The sequence below is a fragment of the Pseudopipra pipra genome, chromosome 13 (assembly GCF_036250125.1).
Source record: "Pseudopipra pipra isolate bDixPip1 chromosome 13, bDixPip1.hap1, whole genome shotgun sequence".
Classification (NCBI taxonomy): domain Eukaryota; kingdom Metazoa; phylum Chordata; class Aves; order Passeriformes; family Pipridae; genus Pseudopipra; species Pseudopipra pipra.
Window position 1 is genome coordinate 18186702 of NC_087561.1, and position 25451 is coordinate 18212152.

General features: G+C 46.8%; 1 protein-coding gene across 14 annotated transcripts in view; it reads left to right on the forward strand.

The window, feature by feature from the left end:
• ARHGEF9 (Cdc42 guanine nucleotide exchange factor 9) overlaps positions 1 to 24922 on the forward strand; it is a 187361-nt gene extending 162439 nt beyond the window's left edge. For 8 of the 14 annotated variants that reach the window (XM_064670190.1, XM_064670184.1, XM_064670192.1 and 5 more), the window contains 3 exons: positions 4535 to 4778; positions 5482 to 5550; positions 16010 to 16258. In XM_064670190.1, the coding sequence (XP_064526260.1) occupies positions 4535 to 4778; positions 5482 to 5550; positions 16010 to 16191 (495 nt within the window). In that variant the 3' untranslated portion in view covers positions 16192 to 16258. Of the gene's footprint in view, positions 1 to 4534; positions 4779 to 5481; positions 5551 to 14648; positions 14721 to 16009; positions 16259 to 18571; positions 19894 to 24359 lie in introns of those variants that run through there. The other 6 variants (XM_064670185.1, XM_064670198.1, XM_064670195.1 and 3 more) reach the window with 4 other exon arrangements.
• The last annotated feature ends 529 nt before the right edge of the window (positions 24923 to 25451 follow it).

Consider the following 25451-nt stretch of genomic DNA (forward strand, 5'->3'; position numbering starts at 1 on the left):
CTCCCCCCCTTCAGAGAGGGGCAGGGTGTGGGAGCAGGAGGGAATGGCCCAGGCAGGTCCCACAGGCAGGTCCAGCCCTGAGCTCAGCACAAGCTGCTCGAGCTGCAAACACCAACACAGCCTTCAGAGAGCAGAACTGAGGGGGGGGGGGAGCTTACATAATATGTCAGAACTTTGTTTTGTGCTCCCATCAAACACCACTTTTTTTGGCTTCATCTTTTCCTTGTGAATCCTTAGTACAGATTACGTGAACAGACTGCAGAGCATTATTCAGTAGAGCTTAATTAACCTCAGTGAGGGAAAGAAAAGGAAATCATAGAAGCTGTAGGGTAAAAACAGATCATATTTAGACAAATAAGTGCAAATGACCCAAATGCATCAATTGCCTTCAGAGCCAGGCAAGGCAGTCTGGATGCTCTGCAGAGACTGCAGGTCTGTGTCGCTGCGGCTCCTGCTGCCTTGGGGCTCTCCCACACCGCCCCTCCAGTCCGTGTAATCCCACCTGCTCTCACCCATCCCTCCTCCATCTGTCACCTTCCTCTCAGACACCATCAGAATGCAGAGCTGGGAAGGACCCCAAGAGATCAGCTATTCCCTTTGCAGGATTAAGTATACTCGGATCATCTCTGATGGATGTTTTTCTAACCTTCTTTTGAAAATCCCCCAGGAATGCCATCCCAAGACTTCCCTATTTTGTCTGTTCTAGGGTTTAACTACTCTTATAGCTAGAAAGATTTTTGTCCCAAGATTCTAATGCTGTTCTCCCTGGTGGTAAATTGAGCCAAACCACAATCAAAATGGAGAATAATTGATCACCAGGCTCCGTAGAAGAGCAGCAGCTTTCACCTACTGGAATACTAACAGCACATTCCTTCTTAGTTATTAGTTATTATCTTTCTAGATTAAACAACTCCATTTCTGTGTCCTTTCCCCACTGATGAGGTTTTGAGAGTCCTTTTTTTGGTCTTTTTTTGTCTTTTTATGTTTTCTTGCTCTTGCCTGATTTAACTACAAGAAATAATTTTGTGTGACATTCAGAACTGGGCAGTGTAAACCAGCCAGTCGTCATGCTGACTGAACTGTGGGCAGGATAACAGGCAATACCATACTAATACAGCCAGCATGTACATGAAGGTACATTTTAGAGCTTATTATTTCTTCTTAATATGTTATCCCTGGTATAATCAGGAGCAGGAGCAGCAGCCTGTCCAGCTGCCATTTCTATGCCCCACAAAGCCAGAGCTCCTTTCCACAGTGTGGCTGCTTCCATAGCAGATGAATCTCATTTTGTGTGTACTGTCTGCTCTGTTCTCCTGCCATGCAGCTCTTACACTGGGCTGGTTGAACGATCCATTTTGCTCCTCGGCCACACAGCTACTTTCCTTTATCTTCTGTTTGCTTGTTTGTCTCCACGGACGTGCTGGGAGAAAGGATAGTCCTGTGCTGGACAAAACAGTGTGAGGAGCACCGGGATCATTTCTCAGCACTGCTCCAGGTTCCTGGCTGCACATGGCAGAGAGCACACAAGCAGCATCATTTCATGGCCTGTGTGTTCCCTGAATTCCTATTCTCTTGTGTACATGCATAAAAAGCTCCTTAAAACAAGTCTTTGGCCTTGTTTGCTGTCTCTCACATAGCCCAGATGAATACCTAAATTTTATTGAACTCAATTACAGTGTAAGCCATTTGAAGAGGCTCATGGTTCACTAAGGAGCTAAGTAATATCTGTTATTCTTTAAGAACTGTAGGAACATAAGTGGTAAAATATCCATGGATCAAATAATTATTATGCATCCCGTACTATGGGTATTAAAATTTAGTCAGTTGGGAAATAATATCCATTTATCGAGTGGCAAGAAGAAGGAGAAGTGATAATAGAAATGCCCAGATATTAAAAATTACATTATCCAGTTACAGTTGTTAATCTGCTCTATGGACTGAACTTTCTGGAACCAGGTATGTACAAAGTGTCTTCCATGAGCAGGCATGTGCTACTCACGGAGATGATTATGTGCTCCACCACTCAGGGAGAAGTAAAGGGTCTCTTATAAATTCAGGGTACCACTGCTGGAGTTTGTGGTCAGTGAGTGAGGAATGTCCTTCTTTTGTGGAAGTAGGAAGAAAATGCGCTGTGGGGTATCGGGAGGGTGATGGGAGAAGAGATGATCCATTTCTTCTAGAGTCATTATTGAGCCTTCTCCTCCAATGGCAGTAAAGTGGCAGACAGGAGCTTTGTGCTTGTTGTCTTTCCCTCCTTTCCCCTGTGCTTGCTCAGCGCTCAAGGGCAAACCACGGCGTTTCTTCCTCGCATTCTCTGCAGGCTCAGCAGCTGAACTATTGCATTTCACCAACCATAATATTCTGTGGGGCCATTTTTTTTCCAGAAGCCCTTGCAGGATTTCGGTATCTCCTCACTGCTCCTGCAGTACCTCCCAGGCAGCGCCGTTACCTTCACATCCAGTGCTCAGCAGCACCTGCGGAGCTCAGGAGCCTTGGAGATGCTCTGCAAGAGACTCAGCCTGGGAGAGGAAACGTATGGAGCAGCTCAGGCAGACACCTCCAAACCCAGGGACTGTCCTCTGCGCAAAGCTGTTAAAGCATTCACTTGGCATTAGCTGTTAAAAATAGCTCATAATGTTTTCTGAGTCAAAATCAGAGAGATAAAAGGGGAAAAATGTATTGAGTGTGTGTAGGGAAAAGGCCAACACACAGAGCCTGATGAGAAGGAAGATTGTGATTCTTTATTCTTGTAATACCTTCATGAACAAATCTACACAATCATGAGAGTTGCCTGGAAAAGTTCTGTGGATTCCTCTTCACCCGTGCCATCACGAGCATGGTCTGTTCAGGTGGTGTTCTGCAAGTCCTCAGGATCAGTGGGAAGGAGAGTGGCTGTTGTACAGCTAATTTAAGGAGCACATCTTGGTTCCTGTGAGATTTGGGATCAGGTTTTTTTGAGAGTGTGGTGGAGATAAATGTTATTTCTACGGATGAGCCCCAGACTCACATTAAACCCAGTGTGTGGTATCGATTGGATTGATCAGGTCCTGTGTGACGCTTACAGCCTTTCCCAGGCACAGAGGGAAAGAAGCAATTTCCCAAGTTAGGACAAAACAGAAAAGATATTCTGTTGCCTATTCAGCCTGAAATACCCTTTTCTGTGTATTGGACAGCATCACTGCTCAGAGCCTGCACTAGAGGAAGGTGTTTCTACTAGAGATTTGTTAATGGAATTTCCCCCCTGCCCAGAACATTCCAGGGGAAGGAGTCAGGATCTAAAGCTTCTCACCAGTGCCCTGTCTAATGAGAATTAATACTGTCGGGCAGATCCATGAGCAAGGTGCAAGTTTGCTAAATAAATTAGGGTGTAGAGTTTATTTTTCAAGATTAATTTTTTTAAAATTATACTTACTGCCTATCTTTAAAAAACCTCGCTACTAAATATTGAGTAAATAAATGCTGTACATTGATTTAATTTTTCTTCTTAAATGAATCCTTTGACATACATTCATCTTTATATTTATCTTTATCTCAAAAATCCAAAGGTACTTAGGTTAAATTGATTTAATATACCTAAATATTGGCTTTTGAGAGTGGTTAGAGGAAGGAAATCTTGATTGTGTGTTGCTGAGTTTGGTGTTCTAAATATGTGTGCCTTGAAACTTGAATGACTTTGTGTGGTCATGACTATAGAATTAACATTTTTTTCTGAGGATCATCTTTTGTTATCTTCTCCTGTAAAGACATAGAGATGTGGGGCCAATTCTCCTCTTAAGTCAGTATAAATCAAGAGTAGTTCTAGTAAAGGCAGTACAAAATTTACTTTTCCCTTCCTGACATAGAGAAATAAGCTGCTGCTCAACAAAAAGGAGTAACCAACTGAGGAAGGAGATGAACATGGACAGGTTTGGTTGAAAAGGTTATAAATATCAAGGAGGGAAAAAGAAAATATTAAGCTGGATCAAGAGGTTAAATCCAGGGTGTAATGAGACAGGGATAGGTTAGGAGTGCTTTGGCCTGAGGATCGGGGTGATTTCTCACCAGTGAGCTGTGTGTGAATGGGAAATGGGTTCCAAGGAGAAAGGGCTGAGACCTGTCTCCCCTGGCTCTGGGAATGTGTTTGGAAAACAGATCTGCACTACCCAGTCTGCACTGCCAAACATGGCTGCATTCTGTTTGTACACCTGGCTGGCAGCACAGGAATTCTGTCAGGCCAGTGGCCTGTGTCTTATGGTTCTCGTCCCATGGAACAGAATCTCCCATCATGGGAAATGATGGAAGCGTGTTTCCTACTCAGAGGCATTTCTTCATGCCCACAAGCTGAATTTTGCAGCACAAGGAGGTGTAGTTTGTTCTTCTCTGCCTGTGATCTACCCTGTTTGCAAGAAATGTGTTCACAACAGGTGAGGCTTGAAGAACCTGGCCGGGTTGCTCCGTTATTTCTTTGTTTTCTTCAGCTCTCCCAGGAATTTCCTGCTGAGCTCAGGCTCTATAAGCATCCTACAATCAACCCTTTCTCCTTTTGTCTCTGTAGGATCTGATAAGAAGAGATATTCTGTATTACAAAGGGCGCATAGACATGGATAAATATGAAGTGGTGGATATAGACGATGGGAGAGATGATGACTTCAATGTCAGCATGAAGAATGCCTTCAAACTTCATAACAAGGAGACTGAGGAAATGCACTTATTCTTTGCCAAGAAACTGGAGGAGAAGTTACGATGGCTTAGAGCTTTCAGAGAAGAAAGGAAGATGGTAAAAGAAGATGAAAAGATAGGTGAGGAATATGGAAATGAATCTGAAAGGAGATTGTTGGTAATGTTTAACTTAGCCCCAATGGGTGGAGAAGCTGACATTTTTATATAGTAGAATTACAGTTCAGTCTTACTGAAATGTCCTTGGTTGCTCTCATAGTCATAAACAGGTCTCTTTCCAATTCAGCTACTGTTATTTTTGACCCTCAATAAATAAATTCTGCCCATAGCTTCAAGCCTGGACCTCCATAAGTATATGGGAGAAGGAAGTCTTTGGCCATCTGACTTCAGTGTCTCCTGGCTGCACCATTCTGCTCTGATTATATCTCGTGCAGTGTGGGGGGGCAGCAGAGTCAGTGACTTCCCAGCCTTGCCCTCCCCTCTCATCAGCCCGTCCATTGACTGTAACCAGTGACAGTTCAGGCTCAGTTTGGTGCTCAGCTGTAAAGCACTGGGCATATTTATGCTACTGTATAAATAATAATGGGTCTAATCTTACTTTTCATACAGCCCCTGCACAAGTGAGATTATAAAGAGGTCTGTCCTTCAAGGAAGAGCTGCTTTTCAGTAGAACACACCCGTACCCTCAGTTCACCGGGCCATCCTTGCCCGCTTGGGGCCTTCTGTGTTTGCCCAACAGTGCAGGGCATCCCCCCACCCCCAAAAAAACCCCCGAGGTTTTGTAAGCAACCTTCTGAATTGTGTTTGCCGTGTTCCCTTTTCCAGGCTTTGAAATTTCTGAAAATCAAAAGCGGCAAGCGGCAATGACAGTAAAGAAAGTCAGTAAGCAAAAAGGTAACCGGCAACATGCTCTGTGCCTGGTGATGTGAGGGTGGAGCGGGCTGGGCTGAATCCTGCTGGGTTAGGATCCAGCGTCCCCTTGAACTTCCCCCTCCCCTGCTCTTTTTTTATAAAATACCATTTGTGCTTTGTATCCTTTCTTAATGTATCTGTGGGCCAAATTAATCTCTGGTCGAATGTGCTTGAAGCCAGTGGAATGGCACCAGAGATGAATTTGATCTCGTGTCTCCAGTCTGATGTCCAGAAGCTGTCCCTGGGGGCAGAAATCTATCTCAGTTGTTTTATCTCAGGCGGAAACGGGAGTGAGTGCGGAGGTGTGTAGGGGTTCTGCTAATTCCCAAAGTCTCTCATTAAGCAAAAAAAGAAGGATGACTAAAATGCTGGAACTGGGGAGGGAGCTACCCCTTTCCTGCTTCTGGAAAGGGGACACTCTTGTTTCCTGGGGCTGCCTGTAACTTTTTAAGGACAGCACAGTAGTATCAGCTCTAGGAAATAAAGTGTTTTAGTAAAGACATTATATTTCTTGAGTGTCAGATTCATTTCCTCACCCAGGCAGGGTACAGCCAACTAATCAATGCCATGCCAGGTATTAGGCAGAATCACAACTGGCAAAGGCCAGCGTTTATTATCTCTGGCAATAACTCTTGCAGCTACAGGTTTGGAAATACTGAACACAGAGGGAAAGTCAGAGAGGTCATCTTTCAAGTTCTCCAAAGCTTCACTATGTCATAGACATATCGATTCAGTACCAAAGTTCCATGGCACAACTAGGCCTATAAATGCGTGTTGAGAGAACTTGTCACTGCTTGGGCTCAAGTCAGCCCCAGGCAGGTTTGTCCCCACTGTGCGCAGGCAGTGCGGTTTTTTTTTCAGAAGTTGAAGGAGCTCTTTGCTTTCTGCCTCACCTGTTGTTGTGTACTGGCTTTGCTGGTCCAGGAGTGGTTTGCCAGGCCAGCTGTAAACTCCTTGGTTTGCTGTGTCTCTCCATTGTCATTAGTCTTCTCCTCTCTACTAACTTTCTATGTCGTCTTCTAAGATGTTCTCTAAAAACTCTCCTGGCCAGATTTTCTGAGCTCAGAGTGCACACACCCCAAAACCAGGCCCAGGTACCTCACACAGGGTACCTGTGCTTCAGGCAGGAGTGGTCACAGAGTCCCCCTCACCACCTGCATGTTCATCCCTCAGCACGGAACCAATCACAGGGGTTGTGGCAACTGGGAAATTAGAGAATCAGACTTGCATGATTGCCATGACAAAACCAGTTTAAATTATTACTTGCTGTTCAGTTAATTATATTATTAATTAATTAAGGTATTAATTAATAATTGTACTGTTCAGCCATTAAGGAACACAGTTCAGAGGTGCCTGAGCATGCCTTTCGTTACTCCCACGTAAATCACTGGACTTGCATCCTGACAAATACAGTATGCCCAACAGGACTTATGTCTTACACAGCAATTGCTCTCTGTCTTCTCTCTTTGTCCTTCTCTCTCTTTCTCTCTGAGATGAAAAAAGAGGGGTTGTTATCTTAGGCTTCTTGGACTATAAAACTCATTAGCTCCTAAAGCAGCAGTCAGCATTTCTTTAGTGAAGAACGAGCTTAGGCTGTAGCACTGGCAGTTCTTTTTATGAGATTAAGTCCTCGAGTCAGACAGAAGTTCAGTCACATCCCAGCACCAAGTTAAGCACAGCCTGGTTGTTTTTAAGACACAGAATCTGAAAAACAAGAAATAGGGTCGTTAAAACAGTAGCTCTGTTTGCTTTGTCCTGCACTGTGGTGATCGTAGCCCAGTCTCACTCAGATTAATTAAGTATTGACACTGAAGGTTTTGCTGAAAACCCTTCGTTTTTTTACTCTGTGATTTGTCTTGTGCCCAGGCCTAGAGGCTGCTGGAGCAGGGAGCTGCTGGCACTGCTCAGAAGGGGGAGGTAGGAGGAAATACCTGAGAGCTGGCTTTTAGTGACTGATTTTTTGAATCTTGCCATACGCATTTTACAGATATTGACAACATTTTTTTTGCCAAGACCTTGGCAGACACTTAGGGCTCAGGCTTGGGAGCAGGCAGAGAGGTGTGCCTGTGCCAGGGGTTGCTGCCTCTGCCCTCCCACGGCATGACAGAAGCGTCAGAAAGAGCTTTAGGTGGGTTTTGGAGCATCAGTTATACCTGGAAAGCAGTGAAGCCCTTCAGGAGAGGGAATACTTCAATGGAACTATTAATTCACTTAAATGCAGGCTTTGCAGGATGGTCTCAGTGGCTACAGCAGGGCTTGACAGCTCCACAGCCTGGCCCGACGTGTCGCGAGCTCTGCTCCCGTGTCAGTGGGTGCCTATTACAGACTTGTTCCTGGATTATCTCAGCTGTTTCCTCCACCTCTTAAATGGGAAACCATGGTAATTCCCCTGTCACAGAACACTTAAGGAAGAGAGAAAAGCCGTGAAGGAGGTGAAATGGAAAATGCAATCAACTTTGTTAGAGGTGAAGCAGAAAAACATTTTTCAAATAGTATAAACTGCTGCTTATTTCATGCACTGTTGTACCATACCTCCCAGAAGTATTGCTCTCGAGCTGGCTGGCATGTGTTTGAAGAGGAGGCATTTAAACCGCTGCTGGCTGCAGCAGGCAAGGGAGAGGCACTGGGGGTAGCTGAGAGCAGCAGCAGGAGCCTTAAAACTCTGCTTTTTAAACTAACAGAACCTTTATCCAGGTGACTGAGAGCACAACTTTTTGAGAAGTTTTTGATCCACACCTGAGGGTCCTCTGTGGGGTCCCCTGGCAGCAGCCCCTCCTGACCCTCATGGCTGCACACGATGTGTGCAGGGCCAGACTCCCTGCAGACCCAGTTAATGGTGCACGAGGGCAGATTTCAGCAACAGCCCAGGATTTGCACTACTTATTGGATTGGGCAAAACATAATGTCATTAGATCAGGTGCCTTAAGACAGCATTAAACCAATTTTTGGCCTTCTTTAAGTCCATTAGCTATACAGTAAATAGGTACCGCTGGCTCTGCACCTCACAGACAGAAAAGGGCTGGTTGCTGTTGTTTTCCTTTTTCATTGAGTGTTCAAGATTTTGCCTCTTGGTTGTTGCCCTTTAGCTTCCTTCAGTGTCAGTGTGGGAACTGGGAATAGAATTCAGTGTGGTGTGTCCTAGAAGTAGTAAAGTAACAAGAGAATTTTATTTGTCTTGACTTAACAAAAACAACAAAAACCCCCGCAGCCCTTTGCAGGCCACAGGCAGCCAAGTGTGCAGGATCTTTGCAGATAGTCCAGGTCCCACTGAGAATTTCCACTGCCTATGGTGACACGGCAGAGGGATGATGGCATTGGGTTGTGCTTCCAGCACTGTGCTTGTTATCGATTAGAGCAGTGGAAACAGGTCTAAAGTTCCCTTGAAAACAGGTCTCTTGTGGATCTCCAGTCCATCCTTAGCCACAGGTTAATCCAGGGTACTTTTTCCATTTCTAAGCATGTAGAAACAGATGGCTCCTGGAGTGCCTCTCTCCATTAGGCGACTTGTCATCTCCCCCCAAGAATTAGTGTTTGCAGCCTGCAGGAACATTCAGTTCCCTTCCTGATACCTTCCTGATCCCCAGTTCTGTCCAGATCTGGTCCCGTGCAGGACAGGGATATTTGCTTATATTCCTAGAAGTTGCCAGCCAGGGGTGTCAGGGAATGAGAGGTTCTCCCAGGAAGGAGACTCCATTCTTAATGCACCATTTCCCAGTGATGTTTTCACTTTGGAAAATAAAATATCTGCTCAGATTTAGAGAAGTGACCTTAGTGTGAGCTGGGAGGATTTCCCACTCCAGGAGAGCTCTTCAGCCCCACACTGTGAGCCAGCTCCTTCATGCCCTTCTCCCTGCCCTGTGTATTCCCCTCTGCACTGTGCACAGCTTCCCCAAAGCAGATGCCTTCAGCCCAGACAAGCCTTTAGAAGGAGGGACGCATAGATTTACTCAGGATCACCCCGTCCCTGAGCTGAGAAGGGTGCTGGCACCAAACATGGCCATGAATACTCAGCTGTGCACACCCAGCAGGGGTTAAATCATCAGCCAGCATGAGCTGCTTTGGCCTGTCATGAAACACCCTCTGAATCACTGGATTTTCCTGCTAATTTATTCCTGCCCGATCACTTGAGCTCACAGCAAACTATGTCATGAAAACCCCGACCCAGACACGCAACAGCTTCTTTCTGACTTCTCACCCTTCAGCACCTGAAGCTCTCCCAGAATGTGCACCCAGCAGAGCAGGGGCTGCCAGTCAGTGCTCCTGTGCCAGCTGGCAGGGGCAGGGCTGACCAGGGAACAGGGACTGCTGGTGCCTCCCGTGGTTCTCTGGAGTGTTGAAACCTGTTTTACTGCATCTTGTTGACAAGATTGACGTGGCCCTGCCATGTTTCCCCATCCTTTTCACGCATGTAGGCACAGCCTCGGGGGATTACAGGAGCCTGAGCAAGCACAGAATAACCCTTGGAAACAAAGAGGGGCATTTGCATTTTCGGATAATCAGGGTCACTTCCAGTTTTTACAGCACAGTAGGTGAAAGAATGGAGCTAATTGTGTTCTCAGTGGGATTTCCCCACAGATTCAGGGAAATCTCAGAGCTTACCCCATTTCTTGTAAAACCCAGACCCTGCTCACTGCAGTGCTCATGTTGTGGGTCCACAAGCACCATCCCACAGCAGTACAGAGAGTGTGCTGCTTGCTGCAGGCATCAGGAACCCAGCTGGAGGCAGTAATATCTTCTGAGAACATCAGATCTACAAGCTAAGGCAAATTGAGAGTAAATTCTTGGCTGGTAGACCTCTGAGTATGGTCCAGTGACTGCTGAGCACATGGTGCAGGGCAGATTTTTGGTGAGGTGTTAGTGGTACTTGTTTGAAGAGACCAGGTGTCAACATCAATGACACGTTGAGGTTCCAACTGAAATAAGTTTGTCAGCCCAAGTACTCCTGCACTTCACCTTGGTGAGGGTTTCAGGTGAGGGGCAGTGCTGCTTCCCAGAAGAGGCAGCTTTTCAGGATTTTCCTGGCTGAACTGATTTCCTCCTGTCAGTGAAACCCAAGGGGTGATCTTTGTGATCAGCCTGCAGAGTGCTGCAGGAGAGGGAGGCTGTATAAACACAGGATGGGATAAATTAGTTTTCACCTAGCTTTGATTGATAAAGCCCCCATATCATTCTTGTCTTGCCTCGATTAGCTTTTCTTATCACATGAGGAATCATTATCTTACTGTCTGCTCTAATGACATCAGGCTGCAGTAACAGACTGGATAAATAGACTCAGGAGGTCGAGTTACCTCAGTGTGTGTAGGTAGATACTGTGGTTGGCTCGGGAACATCCAGGACACGAGATGACTGTTTCCTCTGTTGGATTTCTCAAGCTGCAGTCAGTCCTTTTCCCTCCCTCTTCCTCCTGAACAGAGACGTGAGGTCAGTGGTTAGAAAAGGGAGCTGAGGCATGTTCTCCTCACTGGTACCATCCCATTAATACCTGCCTGGGCCAGACTGTTAAGTAAAATCCCCAGCTGTGTGAAGAGCCATGGCTAAGGCACCACCCAAATTCCTCTTGAGATGGGCAGATATGTCGAAAAGTGAGTTGGGTGGTTCAGCAGGAGGTGTACACCAGTCCACAGCTGCTCAGGATAGATCCTGTTCACAGCTGCCACCCACCCCTCCTTCTGTAGGGCTGCAATCAGGGAGAACTAATAGCAGACACATCACAGTTTACCAGCCCTAAACCTAACAGGGACCTGGTGAATTGTGCTTTGAGATCCTCTGTTGAAATGTGCTGCGGAAGGACAAAGGGCTGTACCCACTTGGCCAGTACTGCTTGTTTCTTTACCTTAAGCTTGTTGCTATTGCAGGATTAATTAACACAACAATTAGTGCTCTTGAGGCATGTCCCTGGCTTCCCCATGTTACACTCTTCAGGAGAAAACAGAATTTATGGGATCTTTGAGCATGGCTTCTGAAAGATGCAAGTTGGCTGAGCTGCCCTTGAGCTCAGAGGGAGCTGGAAGGTTCCTCAGTGCAGCACTGCTCCCTTTCCTCCCAGCAGCCCCCCCTCAGCCAGTGCAGAACCCAAGTGTTGATCATGACATTGTCCCCCACTCTGGCTAATGGACAGTGTGACACCTGGACAGCTGGGTAGAGGAAAAGTGAAACAGCTCCTTATCGAAGTGTAAGGTAAAATCTTACAGGTTGAGGATGGAATAAGCAGCTTGTAAGGCTATTTCCATGGTTATGTGGAGGAGATCTGTGTGCACTCTGTGTATGTTTGTGTGAGCTCTGGGAGGGTGCCGTGTCGTGTCCTGCTGTATGATCCGTCTGCACGTGTCCGTGCATTGCCTGTGAGTTAACAGCATGCTCCTCAATCTTCAAGTGCTACTGAAATCATGTAGAAGAGACACTTTGGAAAACAAAAACAAAACAAAACCTAGAAGGGAAAAAAAGAGACAGTTTTAAGTCTTTTTAATTGTCTTCTTCTGAGCTGAGAAATCCGAAAGACTCCAAGTGACGCTACCTAGTGCTAAAAAAAGACATGATTTCAACTGACAGAGCAGCGTCTCTCTTACCAGTTTTGTCTAGCCAAATTATAAATCTGGGAGTTTTCTTGTTCTCATTCTGAGCAGCTCCCCACAACCCTGCTGTGCAGCTGCAGCCACAGTGCAGAATTATGCATGAGCCAGCAGAAGGAGCTCCAGGTCTGGTCATGGGGGTATAGCTGCGTTCTGACACAGCTGTGCCTAGAAATCATTACTTATCTATCGATTCTTTCCCTTTGTGCTTTGAATTCTGTCTGCCACACAGCCCAAAATTGTCTTGGAAAAGAGCTTTGCTCATTTCTTTCTGTTCAATTGCAGTGGAGTTATGGCTTCGAATATTAAAAAGATATCCCTCAAGAGACAGTTTTGCACAGCAGCCCCAAGTTCTGATGAGGGAACAAACCATTTTAGAGCAGAAGAGAAAAATACCTACCTGCCTTTTTCCCAGAATTGCTAGTGCTCTTTCTCAGTATTTGAAGATGTGCAGATTAGATGGATCTTTCTGCCTCCCAGCCCCCAATTTCTGTGTTCCACATTGTCAAGAACATGGGTTTGTTCAAAAAAATATTTAAAAGCCATTCTTGGGGCACCTCAAGCTATTGCAAAGTGCTGTCTCACAGTTGCACAAGGAAGTGCATTCTGGAATTATCAGCCTGACTTGCCAGAGCACAGTGGTTTTATCTGCATCCCCCCCTCAGTGATGATGCATGTCATTGAGATCCACAGCTTTGATTGTTTAGGCCACTTGATAAATATGATAAATATGCAAACCTTCAGCTGCTTATGCAAGTAGAACCAACCAGGAGCTTTTGGCATTCACCCAGCCCAGATGTTAATGCCAGTAGCCCAGATCCTCACACAGGGCCACACATACAACTGTGAGGAGAGGAGTCTGAGCTGCTTTACTGAGGGAAGTGGCAGTGTGTGCATGGGTCTGTTTCAAGCAAGGATAGACGTTTTTCAGTAGTTTTGACCAAAAAGGCTGTTTTGGGAAAGAACTGAATGGGGTTTGCTAGTGATCTGGCCAGGGGAGTCTGCCTTTTTTCTCTTAGAGAAGACGGACTATGGATTCCATTCTTTGCAGTGTAACTCCATCAATGTCAGCCAGACTGTCCTTTCTCTTCTTCTTCAGCCTTCCAAGTGCATAACACTCTGCTGATCCAGGACATTTTTTAGCATTTCTGTATGATCATTAAAATACATTAGTTCATCCTCCACAAATTGGTTTAGGGACAGTAAAGAGCTCAGCCCAGCTCGGCTGCATCACAGGGCTAACTGCTACTCTGCAGCCACAGGATGCCAAAGCCATTGGGCCATGTCATTAATGTGGGGTTAATGTCTTACAAAGCTAAAAACAAGTGCTGTATCCCCCTTAGTAGCTCTGTTCTGTTGTAGAACATTAATTTTGGTGGCACAAGGACTATTTGCCTTTGAAGTAATTCCTGGTCCCCTGGGTCGACCAAACCAGAAGATTTATTTTCCAGCTCTAGCCATGTAAGGGACCTGTAGCAAATCCTAACCTTCCCACAGACCCTAAAATCCCTCACCAGTCTCTGCTGGGAAAATTGGCCAAGGCACCAAGGGCTGGTGGCCTCCAGGAGGATGTCGACACTCCTGTGTGGGTTCAGGGTTAGAGTTTGTCCTCCAGAGCAGACTCTGCAGTTGGTCTCACTGTCCCCACATTGACCTGCCTGGAGCAAGGCAGCTCCAAGCAGGACAGTGGCAGAAGAAGAGATGGAATGGCAGAAATGAGCTCAAGCTCGTGCTCTGCCCCTGTGGGACATCATCTGCTTCAGTCACATGGTGTGAGAAATTCAAACTGCTGTTTGGGACCTGCCAACCAGCATGGTACAGAAGTTGTGTCAGGTATCCCAGAACTGCCCCTGCCCAGCTGTGACCCCAGGACAGCAAGGGCTCTGGGGCTGCCCTCTGCTCTGCAGGCCTTCTGTGGGAAACAGGAGCTTGGGAAGACAGAGTAGAAAACTCCCCGATGAGTAACTATTCCATCATGTAGATACAAATGCAGAACATCTCCAGGTTGATCTTTTCAAATAAGTTTGAAATACTAACTGTGATGAATTTGTTAAAGGTTCATAAGGATGAATCATGGAACAGTTTTTGTTCACTGCAAGAATAGATCTTGGTTACTCCCTGCAGTGGACAGAGATAGTAAAGAAGGAGAAATGAGTTAAACATAGTCAAGATGACATCTTTCGGTCTGAGCCTTTTGAGGATTTTAACCCTTGATTCCTAAATTCTATAGCAAGGGGAAGCGAATTGATCCTCTTTCCTAAAGACACACTAAAGCCTTAGCTTGTATCCAAAAGGACAGTGCAGCACCATGTCAAAAGTTGTGTGGTGAGCTCCGTGAGTGCCCCTTGTGAGGCTTCTCCCCTGTGTGTAAGTGCCACCCGTGTGCAGCCGTCCTGTGCCTGGCCAGCCCGGCCCCAGTGTGTCTGTGTGTGGGTAGGACTGCGAACGCATTTCTTGTGCACACCTTGCTGTGGTACCTGGGTGCTAATCACCGTATTTTGCCTTCTCTAGCACCTTCCCAGCCGAGGATCTCAAAGTGTTTTACAAACATTAATTAATTTAGCTTCACATCCCTCCTGTGAGGTAGGTGGGTGCTGCCATCCCGCTTTTCCAGATGAGGACCCTGAGCTGCTTGGGCAGAGTCACCTTGGCTCCTGCGGTTAAAGCCGGGGCAGGCGGCGGCCTTGGGATGGCCCTCGTGATGCCTACACCCCGCAGAAGGAAGAGCAGTTCTGCATGCAGCAGAGGGGATCCAGAGATGGCCAGAGCTTACAGCAGCCTGCTCCAGAGCCCTGCTCCTCTCTCCTTCCTGCCCTTCTCTGGAGTTGTGGTTTCCAGCCGGTCACAGTCACGCTGCCCTGAGGCTGAAGGAGGGGTTATCCCTCATCAGCGGTGTTGAGGGGAAGGACATGCAGACTGTGTCACTGTGCCCTGTAGTCTGTGCTTTGGTGGTGATACACATCCCTTCTGTTTCACTTCCAGTCACCCAGGGCCGTACTTTCCACACCATCCTTTACAACAGCTTGCACAGGCCCCAGCTTGCTGAAGCCCCCCCTTTCCATGGGAAAGCTGTAAGGGCAGCATCCCCTCACCCTATTCCTGCACAGGAGCTGTGGCTCACCTGTGTGGGAATCAGACATCCAGATCCCAAAGTGTAGCCTTCCCAGTGCATCCATTGCTACCAGTTTGGCTTGAGCAGAGTCAGCCTTTTCTGCATTGTGTGCAGCTGTTTTGGGCTGAAACCAGACTGGTGAATTCAAAAAGAACCCTATGGAAAAGTCCTAAAACCTTCCTAGAGAAGATGACGAGCTCCCTTTGGTAGGCAGATGAGCTCCCTTTGGTAGGCAGATGAGCACAGCCTTCCTGCAGAGCAGCTCTGCTCCGCCCGGCGCGGGAGCTGTGCCGGGCAGTCCCCGGGGTCGCGCTGCTCGGGGCCGGTCAGCGGGGCGTGTGGGCACAGCTGTGTTCCAGGTCAAGCTGGGAGGGAGGGGAAAAACGAGCTTGGAAGCAGCAGGTGTTGAAGTGGAGTGGGTTGAACGCTGCGGTCATTGGGCTCCATCTGAGCAGGACAGTGCACGTGTCCGTGCTCCTTCGGTCACAAAGGACTTTTCCATGAGGGCGGGCAGAACTCTGCCGATACAAAAGTAATGGATCTTTCCCAAATCTTCAGGCCTTGGTGCAGCACAGGCAGCCTCGGAGCTGAGAGGTCAGGCAGCACTGGTTGCTCCGTAGATTTGTGTCTCTCGCACGTCTCCCCGGTGTTTGGGACCCTGGTTATGAGTGATAAGAGGCGATAGCGTGACAAAGAAAGACGACTGACCCAATTGCTCTTTGACTGATCTGTTTCTTTTTCCCCCCAATCATCGATGCAGGTGTGAGCTACTCCAAGTCGGTTCCTCCAGCCTACCCACCACCCCAGGATCCATTAAATCAGGGACAATACATGGTGACAGATGGCATATCCCAGTCCCAGGTCTTCGAGTTCACCGAACCCAGACGCAGCCAGGCACCATTCTGGCAAAACTTCAGCAGGTTAACACCATTCAAAAAATAATACCTAGAGAGATGGAGAATTTTAACTTAAAAGAACTAAAATTTAAAAATAAAAATAAATAAAATTATATTTATAGATGGACCTTTTTTCGGAGAAGCACTGTTGCAACTAAATATATATACATATATATATGTATACACACATTTAAAAAATAATAATATATACATATATGTATATATATAGAAGGACCAAAAACTTTTTTTGTTGTTTTTGGGAAGTAATCTGCTACTAGATACTAGGAAGCACCAATGATTTCTAACCATGTGACCTGTTTTATTTTATTCCATTGGTCGGACATCTGTTTGGTTTTTTTTTTTTCCTGTTTTTCTTCATTTTCATCCTGGTCGTCCTTGGCATCCCAGAATGCTTTCTCGCTTGTGTGACTCCGTCATGGAAGTTCCTCATGGACTACATTGGTGTATATTTTCTTTGATTTTATTTATGGGGGGGGTTGTTTGTTTTTTGGAGTGCTGGGAGGTCTCTGCTCCCTCTCCCGCCCTCTCCGTCCCTCCCTTGACTGTCCCCAGAGTCCCCATCCCACTGAAGACATGGCCCCATTCCCTGTCCTGCATTCCCTGGTCTGACTTGTGCCTGTCTGGATGTGCTCCCTGTGCTCCCGCTCCGCTGCGCAGTATTTCTCTGGCTTTAACTGTTTTGTTGTGGGCAGGTGAAACCCAGCAGAAGGGGAAGCAGCTATTTAGGAAGTGAGAGACGGGTTTTCCTCAGTTAATTTTTTGCATTTTTTTAAGCACTGTCTTTTTCTCAATTCAGTGTGATTTGTTCACACTAGGAGTAAGACTGAGAAAAGAATATCAGGGGCTTTTCTTTCTTTCGCATTGAGCTTTGTTTCTCTGGGGTTATCTTTGATTTTGTTTGCTTTTCAAGCTGAGACACAACTTTGAAAAGCCCACTCCTATCTTTGTGTTCCGTGCAAAGATAAAAGCTTAAAAACTGATGGCTTCATGCCTCCATCACAGCTGGAGGAAAATTGGCTACGAGGCTCCGACAAATGGCCAGTTTTCCATCTTCAGGAACTAAGGTCCCATCCTTGGCCACACTCAGCCTGCACAGTCCTGGTTAATGAACCACTAATTGCCATTTGCAGGAGCAGTGGTCCCAAAAGTGGGGACTTACTGCACTCACTGCCTGCTCCACTCCGGGCATCCCAGATCCCTGGCTCCCCACACCCGTGAGCTGCCGGTAGTGACCCGTTAGTGGAAGGATCCCTAGAGGGGTTCACCTACTGGGTAAAGCCCCCGAGCTGCAGAGGAGCTGAGAGCTGCCTTTCAGGACAGATCTGGATGTGCCCTGAGAGGTGTATCCATGGCTGTGTGTCCCGATCCAGAGCAGTGCTCAGCTCACCCCCCAGGCCATCTGTGGCTCGCAGAGGTGTATCAGTGTCCGCGGGCTCTGGAGTCATTCAGCCAAACTCCAGGTCTCTTTCTCTCTCTTTTTCTCCCTCTGGAGATTCACAGCTCTGTTTTTAAAGACACATCCTACAATTTCAGCCTTAAGTACATTTGTTTGCAAGTGCAAAAGCTTATGTTAAGCTTGTAAAACAAACCATTGTGGACGAGGATGATTTTTTTTTTTCCTAGGGCAAATGAGACTGTTTAACCAGATTTAGAAGATGAATTTAAAACCTTTTCAGAGCCATTCTGCAAACTCCTTTGAAAATGTGGGATAAAGTGATTGATCACGGTATTTGTCGTTTTCCTTTGAATCTGATACACCACATAAGCACCCCGGCCCAGCGAGTGAGGAGATACATTTTTTTTTTTTTTTTGCCTCTAAGAAATACAATGGGAAGAGCAGAGAGCATGATTTCATTATTTCCATGGAGCCTGTTTTATTTCAGGGCATATTGCAAGGGTGGCATTATTTTTATCTAAGTCAAAAAATGATCTCTCGTATACTTTTGACTAATCTAGAAACTATCAATAACCAGCAAAGCCAGATTAGTGTTTTAGAGTGGAAAAGTGGCCCCTCTGTGACAGGCAGCAGCCAAACACCACGAATCCCAAATAGGAAGCAACCCAATTTTATATCAGAAATTATTTTTATGCTCTTTTGTATCTTTGCATTTTTATGGTCAGATTTTAATATGGGATACGTAGCAAATATTATTTTGTTTCTTTAACAGAGTGGGTATTTAACGAAGTGAATGAGATGGGTTCTCGGCAGTTAACTGGAATGTTTTACTCTTTCTGAATGGCTGGAGAGATGCAGAGAGAGAGAGAGAAAGAGAGAGAGAGAGATTCCAAAATGTTGTCAACATGATGAAAATTTCACTTATTCCTTTGCCTTTTTAATTGCTTAGGGGAAAAAAAAGTAACAAGCACATTAGTTAAGCCTGTTCATTTACTGTTTTGTGCCTCAGAGAGTGAGAATGAGACATCCATAATTTTTATGAGAAGATGCTTCCTAAATATTCAGCACTAGGAAAAAAGAAACACCACCGCCACACCATTATTTGCATCATAAGTCAAGACTCGCTTGATCTGACAAGGCCACTTGTTGGACTCGCAGCTTCTTTCTTAAGTGGGAAGCCCACCCGAGCCAGCACTGCCCGAGCAGAGCAGCTGCAGGCACGTGTTCCAGAGGGAAGAGGGGCTTGGCTCTCAGGCAATGGCATCCGGGAAAGCTCTTCCCCTCCATAAATTGCCAGAGGTGCTGCAGGAGATGGAGCATTGGCACAAAGAAGAACCAGCACTGGGTCCCACTTTCCCACCTCCTGTGGCTTTCCCAGTAGGGAGCAGGGCTGGGCTGCCGCGGCGGGAGCGGCACGGATGCAGATTGGGTGATTTGACTGAGCATCTGATAACAGACTTTCATTTCAATGCCAGACAGGAGGAACCCACTTACCATTACATGTGCAGAAACAAGAGAGTTGTAACAAACTTAAATGTTTACGGTATTTCTCTGGCTGAATCTATACATATATATATATATAAAATAAAGATACCTTCTTCCCTAGGTAAATGACATGCATTACCCCTTGACCTAGACACTAGAACAGAGGATCTAAATTCAAGACTTTCGCCTCCCCACCCTCTCCAAAAAGTCAAACAAGAACCAACCTAGGTGCATCTAACAGTTGTAAATAGAAAATAATACATAGAGAAATATATTTGAAATTTGTTTCAGTTTCTGGATGGGCACCAGCCATCCATTGCAATGTTATTGATAGTACACTGTGGTGCTTTGGGTTTCTGGTTTTGTTCTCTTTATGCTCTGTCATCTTTTCATTGCAGCTACATTTCAGGGAACATGTATATTTAGTAGCTATTGTAAGTTCTGCATGGCATCACCAAGCTTATTTTTCCTTAAGAAGAAAAGAAGAGTCTGTAGGAGTTTAAAGGCACTATGACGACAGGGACTTGTAGCAGAGAATTTAAAAAAAAAAAAAAAAAAGGTTTTTAAAATTCTAGTTTGAAGCCAAATACTGATATTTTAGTGCTTTTGGGGTTTTAAAAGTAAGAGAAAAAAAAAAGAAAAAAAAAAAGAAAAAAAAAGGATTTTGGTAACCCAGCTGATCCGCACTTGCCAGTTTTATTATTTTGTTTATATTGGACTGTTTGACCCTGTCAAACAAGTGTCAAAGTTGTGTGTATAAAACAAAAAAAGTGTTTAAAAAAGTGTTGTAAAGACACTGAGCCTTATGAAAATATTTATGGAATTAAATAAAAAGAAGTGAAAAGGTATCTGAAGGCATTTTAACTCATTTTCCTCAGAGCGGTCTCACCTTTCCCCAAGGCTGAGCACGAGTCGCTGGGGTGGGGCCCCAGCCTGGCAGCAAAGTGGACACTGAGACAGTCATATGCCACCAAAAAGTAGGAATGTTCTGGAAATATCCAACCTCCCCTTGCTCTGTGTTCTCCCTGTGAACTGAGTGATTAATGAGTAGCTGGAGGTTGAGCACTGACAGCATCCCGCCCTGCCAGCGCTGGCAGGGGCTGCTCCGAGTGGAGCTGGGATCGAGTCTGCGAGACATGGGTTTAAAATGCTTTTTGTTCCTGCACTTTGCTCAGCTCCAGCCGAGATGTGAAGACAGCCGAGCTCTCCGGACAGACATCGGCAAAATATGCTGTGAGCAACCCAAGAACCATTTTGGAGCGTGTGGAAGTAGAACAGGGGGTGGGTTTTCCAAGGGAAGGAGCCTGGCCCTGCACTGCCCTGCTGCAGAGGGCTGGACACAGGCAATGAGCAGGTTCCTGCCCTGGGAGAAGGAACTTTATCCCTGAAAGGCCAAGTGCTCTCTCCAGACACTCAGTGGGATTTTGCAGGTAAGGCAGTTGAGTCGTGTACGTCTAGATAGCCTAAAAATACAATTCTAACCAAGCAAAGCAGGGTTATCACAGCATGGCCCAGTTGTGGTAGCGAGTGGTGTCTGTTGTCACGGGGAGAAGCACTCAGACACAAGGACCTCGGTGCTGTAAAGAACTGCAGCCCAATTGCTGCCTTTGCAGTCAATTTGCACTGATTTTCTGCTCTTTCCTCTGCCCTGTCAGGGCGAGGGATGGCCAAGGTGCTGGCACACAGACCACACAGATGGGGAAACCAGTCAGACAAGGTTCCAAAAATGCAAGAAGCAAGGAGCTCTGCTCTGAGAGGAAGAGAGAGGCAAGGCTGCGGGGCCAGCGTTTGAGCAGGTTCAGGAGCAGGCTCACCCAGAACTCAAACATCACAGCTTCACATCTGCCTCCTGCTTCCAGCCAAGCTTTTTTTCTCTTGCTTCCATTATTGCTTGCAATGAAGAGGCCGTTGGTGCTGTGCTGGGGTTCAGCTCTCCAGATGATCCTGTTTCGTTCGTAGCTGGAGCCCTCGGGAGCAGAGGCACAGCGCTGTTCCCAGGGAGTTCTGCAGGGGAGAGCAGACCCAAAGTGCAGTTACAGATCAAACCTCCTCTCGGAGAACTCCTCTCGTGCCCTCGCCACTGCCTTTGCCGGCCAAAAGAGTTGTTTGCCAGGATTTTGCGGTCCGAGTTGGCAGGTGGGAGCTGTGGGGAAGGAGGGGGTGCTCAGGGAGGGCACGAGCCGGATGCGGTGCTCAAGGTCCGTAATGTACCCAAAAAATCCCTGACAAAGGGGGAGTGGGGAGGAAACCCGGTCACCCAGCCTGTGCACTGGGAGCAAGAGCACCACCAGAGCTTACTCAGAGCTTTAAACAAAGGACCTCCATGCCCTGTAGCCTGCTCCCACCCCGGCTTGCTTTCCTGGCACTGAGAAGAGCACTCCATGACTGGGAATGCTGCTGCAGCCTGTAGCTGGTAGTCGACTTCTGAATTTTATTTGGTGACAGGATTTGTTTGTTTTTAGCTTTCTCCACCCACCCAGCATCCAGCCAGCTACTGTGAACTCTGCTTGCATGAAACAAAAACAAAAACCAAAGAAACCCGTTTGAAATCCCTTTCCCTTGCTGGGGGCTGGGGGGGTTGGGCCGTGTTCCTATGGCACCCCCTGGTCTGTTGTGCTGCCCCACCCGAAGGCACAGGGACATTGTGTAGAGCTGTCAGCCTCCATGGGCTCTGCTTGGGAATGTAATGGAATGAGTGAAGCTCTTAGACTGATATGTTTGTGACATGACAGGAATGTTGTATGAATGACTTTGCACGTCAAAGCCATCTCTGGTTTATCTGTGTGTGTATATCCATGGAATTACAGAAGAGCTTTTGCTTTTTAAGGAATCAGACTTCCAATCTGAATGATGGTGCAGGGATTGCACATCCCAATCCACCCCAAACAGTATATTGTCTTGTTATTCTGTAGCTAAGAAGCAGCACTGGGTTCTGCACTAAATCCACTGGCAGGTCTGCATCCTCCGAGGCATGTAATGCTCTATCTGTGCAGGTTCATAAAGAACAACTGGAATTGCATGTTGCTGGGGATGCAGCAGGAATTAACTGGCACTTTGAGAGTGTTTGTAAGACCTGTCCACTGAGGGTTTCTCAGCTAAGGAAGGACAGGAGCTGTTAAAACTGCAAATGTAATCCCAAACTGCAGGAACAAATTGTAAAACTGTCTACATCTCTTATCTTTGCTATGGAAAAGAGATACAAGGTATTTCTTAAATGCTTGTTATGTTCACATCCTTTTTTCTTCCAGCTCTGTCAAGGCAAAATGCCTCCTGGTGAAGACTTGCACCTACTCATTTCAGAGCCACAGTAGTTTGTCACCTCTGTCAGGTCAGACAGGGTCTCTGTGCTCAGCCTTTTCCACAGGCTGGGCCGTGCAGCAGCGATGGCTCCAAAGTGTTTCCCTGTTCCAGGAGGGCCCATCTCCAGACCTCCCTCCAGCACCTCTCTCCACTCCCAGCCAAAGACAGTGGTGGCCAGTGCATTGTCTGAGGGACATGGAGCACTTTCCTCTTCTTTCCATTCTGGTCACTGCAGCAACAAAACCTCTGCAAGATGGGAACAGTGTGAGGGCTTATTTTCTGTTTAGCAGAGTGTGTTAAAAAGTTAAACCCTTGCAGAAACACTTGTCTCATGAAGAAAACGTCAGTGCTTGAAGCAGTGCTCAGGTCTGGGGCATCTTGTAGAGTGCGTTTTACCTCTGGCTGCCTCTGCAGTCCCAGGAGAGCTGGCCATCCCCTTTTGGGTGGAGATGGGGCTGGGCACACACAGATCTGGACACATACACTGCCTGTGAGAGCAGAGAGCCACAAAATACACAGCTAGAGCCTGCCTGACTCTTGCACCCCTTGTACATCTGCATTGGAGCAGGGACACATTTTTGCCAGGATCTGGGTTTTTCACAATAAATCATGGCACTAAATTGGCTTATAAATAACATCTGAGAATTCAGGCTCCAAGAGAGTCGGTGCTGTCTTCCTGGCTGGCCCTGGAAGTGAGCGAAGTTGGCTTCAGAAGAGAAGTTTCATTCTTTTTTTCATCTGGAGAAGCAATAAGAGGATCTATTGGTAAATTTGCTTCTCTTCTTAGCTCACCTTTACAAAGGCTGTGAAGCTTTTATTCATGAAGGAGGGTGTGTCTGTGCATTCAAGCCTTTGCAGGTTCGTAGGAAAACAGAGAGCAGCTGCCCCTTGCACACAGCACAGTCTGCCCTGGGTGGAAATGGTTTAGCTCAGAGACTGAAGAGGAAGCATCTCCTCCTCCTAAAGACAGTGATTTTAAAGGCAGGTTTTATACAGGCTGGGCTGATGCTCTGTCACATTCAGAACACTGCAGACGTGTGAAGAGAGCAGCAGGTCTGAACAAATAAGTCATTTACAGAAGTGAAGTCACTGCTGTTATCTCAGAAACTCCTTTGTCACTGGCTGTTTCTTCATCCCAGCGAGAGCTGCCCTCTCCAGATGAATGGTCTGAGCAGAGCTCTGTTGAGCTGGATTGCCCAGGTCATTTTAATATCCATTTTATTCTTGCTGACCTGGATATTTGATGACTTTTCCATCATCAGTCACTCCTGTGCAGCCCAGACCACAGGGAGTGTTGAGTCAAAGGTATGTTAGCATGTATGAAAGTGGAATTGCTTTCCACCTATTTGAGCCATCTCGCTGGTTCTCTGTCGTCTGTTTGGAAGCTGGATAAATGCAAAGAAGTGCCATTTGCTGTATTTTAATTCCTCAGCAGCCAGACTAGTGCTTTGACTGAGCCAAAAAAGAGCAGCCTTTCAGCACACTCCCATAGCTCCCCCTCCAAAGCTCAGGTGACATGGAAGTGTGTGGTTTTGACAGTCTCACGGGCCCAAAACCAGCAAAGGATGAAATGGGCAAATTGCACTAATGGTGCCATTGTAAAAAACTGTCACTTGCTGCCTTATCCAACCCAAACCACATCATTTGTATTTTGTGATTTATTTTTTTGCTTTGGCTGGAGCCAAAGCTCTGTTGTGTTGGTGTCCATGATGTCCATGTCCTCCAGCTGTGGAGGGCCCTCACATTCCCAAGGATCACCCAGGTAACACAAAAGCCTGGGAGAGCCACCAAGAGCCCTCCCTGCTCCACCAGAGACACTGGTACCGTTACACAGGTGGGGCTGTGTGGACACCCAAGGTGGGTCAGGAACTGGGAGGGTTTTTCTCTCATCATCTCAAGGGGAGCTGTAACCATGTTGTCACCTGCCATAACAAACCCTTATCCCACAGGCTGGTTTTTCAGGGAATCTGTGACCAACGCACTGATTTCCTCAAAGTTTCACTCCCCCACAGATCCAGGGCAGCAAGAGAGGAGTCCCTGGCCAGCCCTGCTGCTGCGGTGGTTTCATGCTATACAAAGGAAATCCCGAATCTTTGGACCACGAAAAGAAAATAGCAGCAAATACAATAAATACCCGTAGCTGTGGTGGGAGCCCAGACGGGTGTCGTGGTCTCTGGTTCTGCTCCCAGGATGGTTTGTGCCCCTTCCCTGAGGACTCGGAGTATGCAGGCTCCACACAAAGCCACCAAATCACCACCTGAAGGCACCTGCTGCTTGCTGTGGACAGTGAAGTGACTGCACAGGGGCTGTGACACCAAGGTATGTATCCCACCTGCTGCACCTGCCCCGGCCAGAATTCCAGCTCTGGGACTCACAAGTGGGCAGAATCATGGGGGGCAGAAGGAAATGGATGGAGAGAAGCAAGGAACGTGTGATGGCACAAGGCCTGGGGCTGCCACTGCCATCCAGGACGTGTCCTGCTGTCCTTCCTGGTGCTGCCAGCACAGCCACACGGGCCTGAGTTTTACTGTCTGGATGTACCAGTAAACAAGTTTGATTTTGCTGCCTGATTACAGAGTGGTTTCAGCCTCACACATCATTTAGGGGCTCCGCTAAAGACACCCCTGGACAGGGAGCAGCAAGGTGGTGGTTGTGTGTGCATACAAGGTGGTTTTATGCTGGAACAGGTGGTAACAACACTTACCTGGCAAAGGGAAATGGGTGGTTGTGTTCTCACACCCACTTCTTGCACCTTGGGCACACTGACCTTGCTGATTTACCAGTGCATGAGAAACCAGACTGTGTAACTTGAGGTGGCAGGGGCTGTGTTCATGTGGTCTCCTGGGGAGTGAAAAAGAAATAGCCAGTCATGTACCAAACACAAACAAAAGCTTTTGCTGGAAGAGAAAAGCTGATAGAAAGTGCTGCAGAAATGCCAGTTTGAATTCCAACACCCCCTTGCCCCCCCCAAGTTATTCCTCTACTATTCCCGGGCTGGAGGATGAGAAATTCCAAGAGGGCAGCAGAAAAAGAGCATTGTCTTCAGTGTCAGGCATTATTTATACCCACCCCAAACTATCATGACCTGTTGGTGACAACCCTGT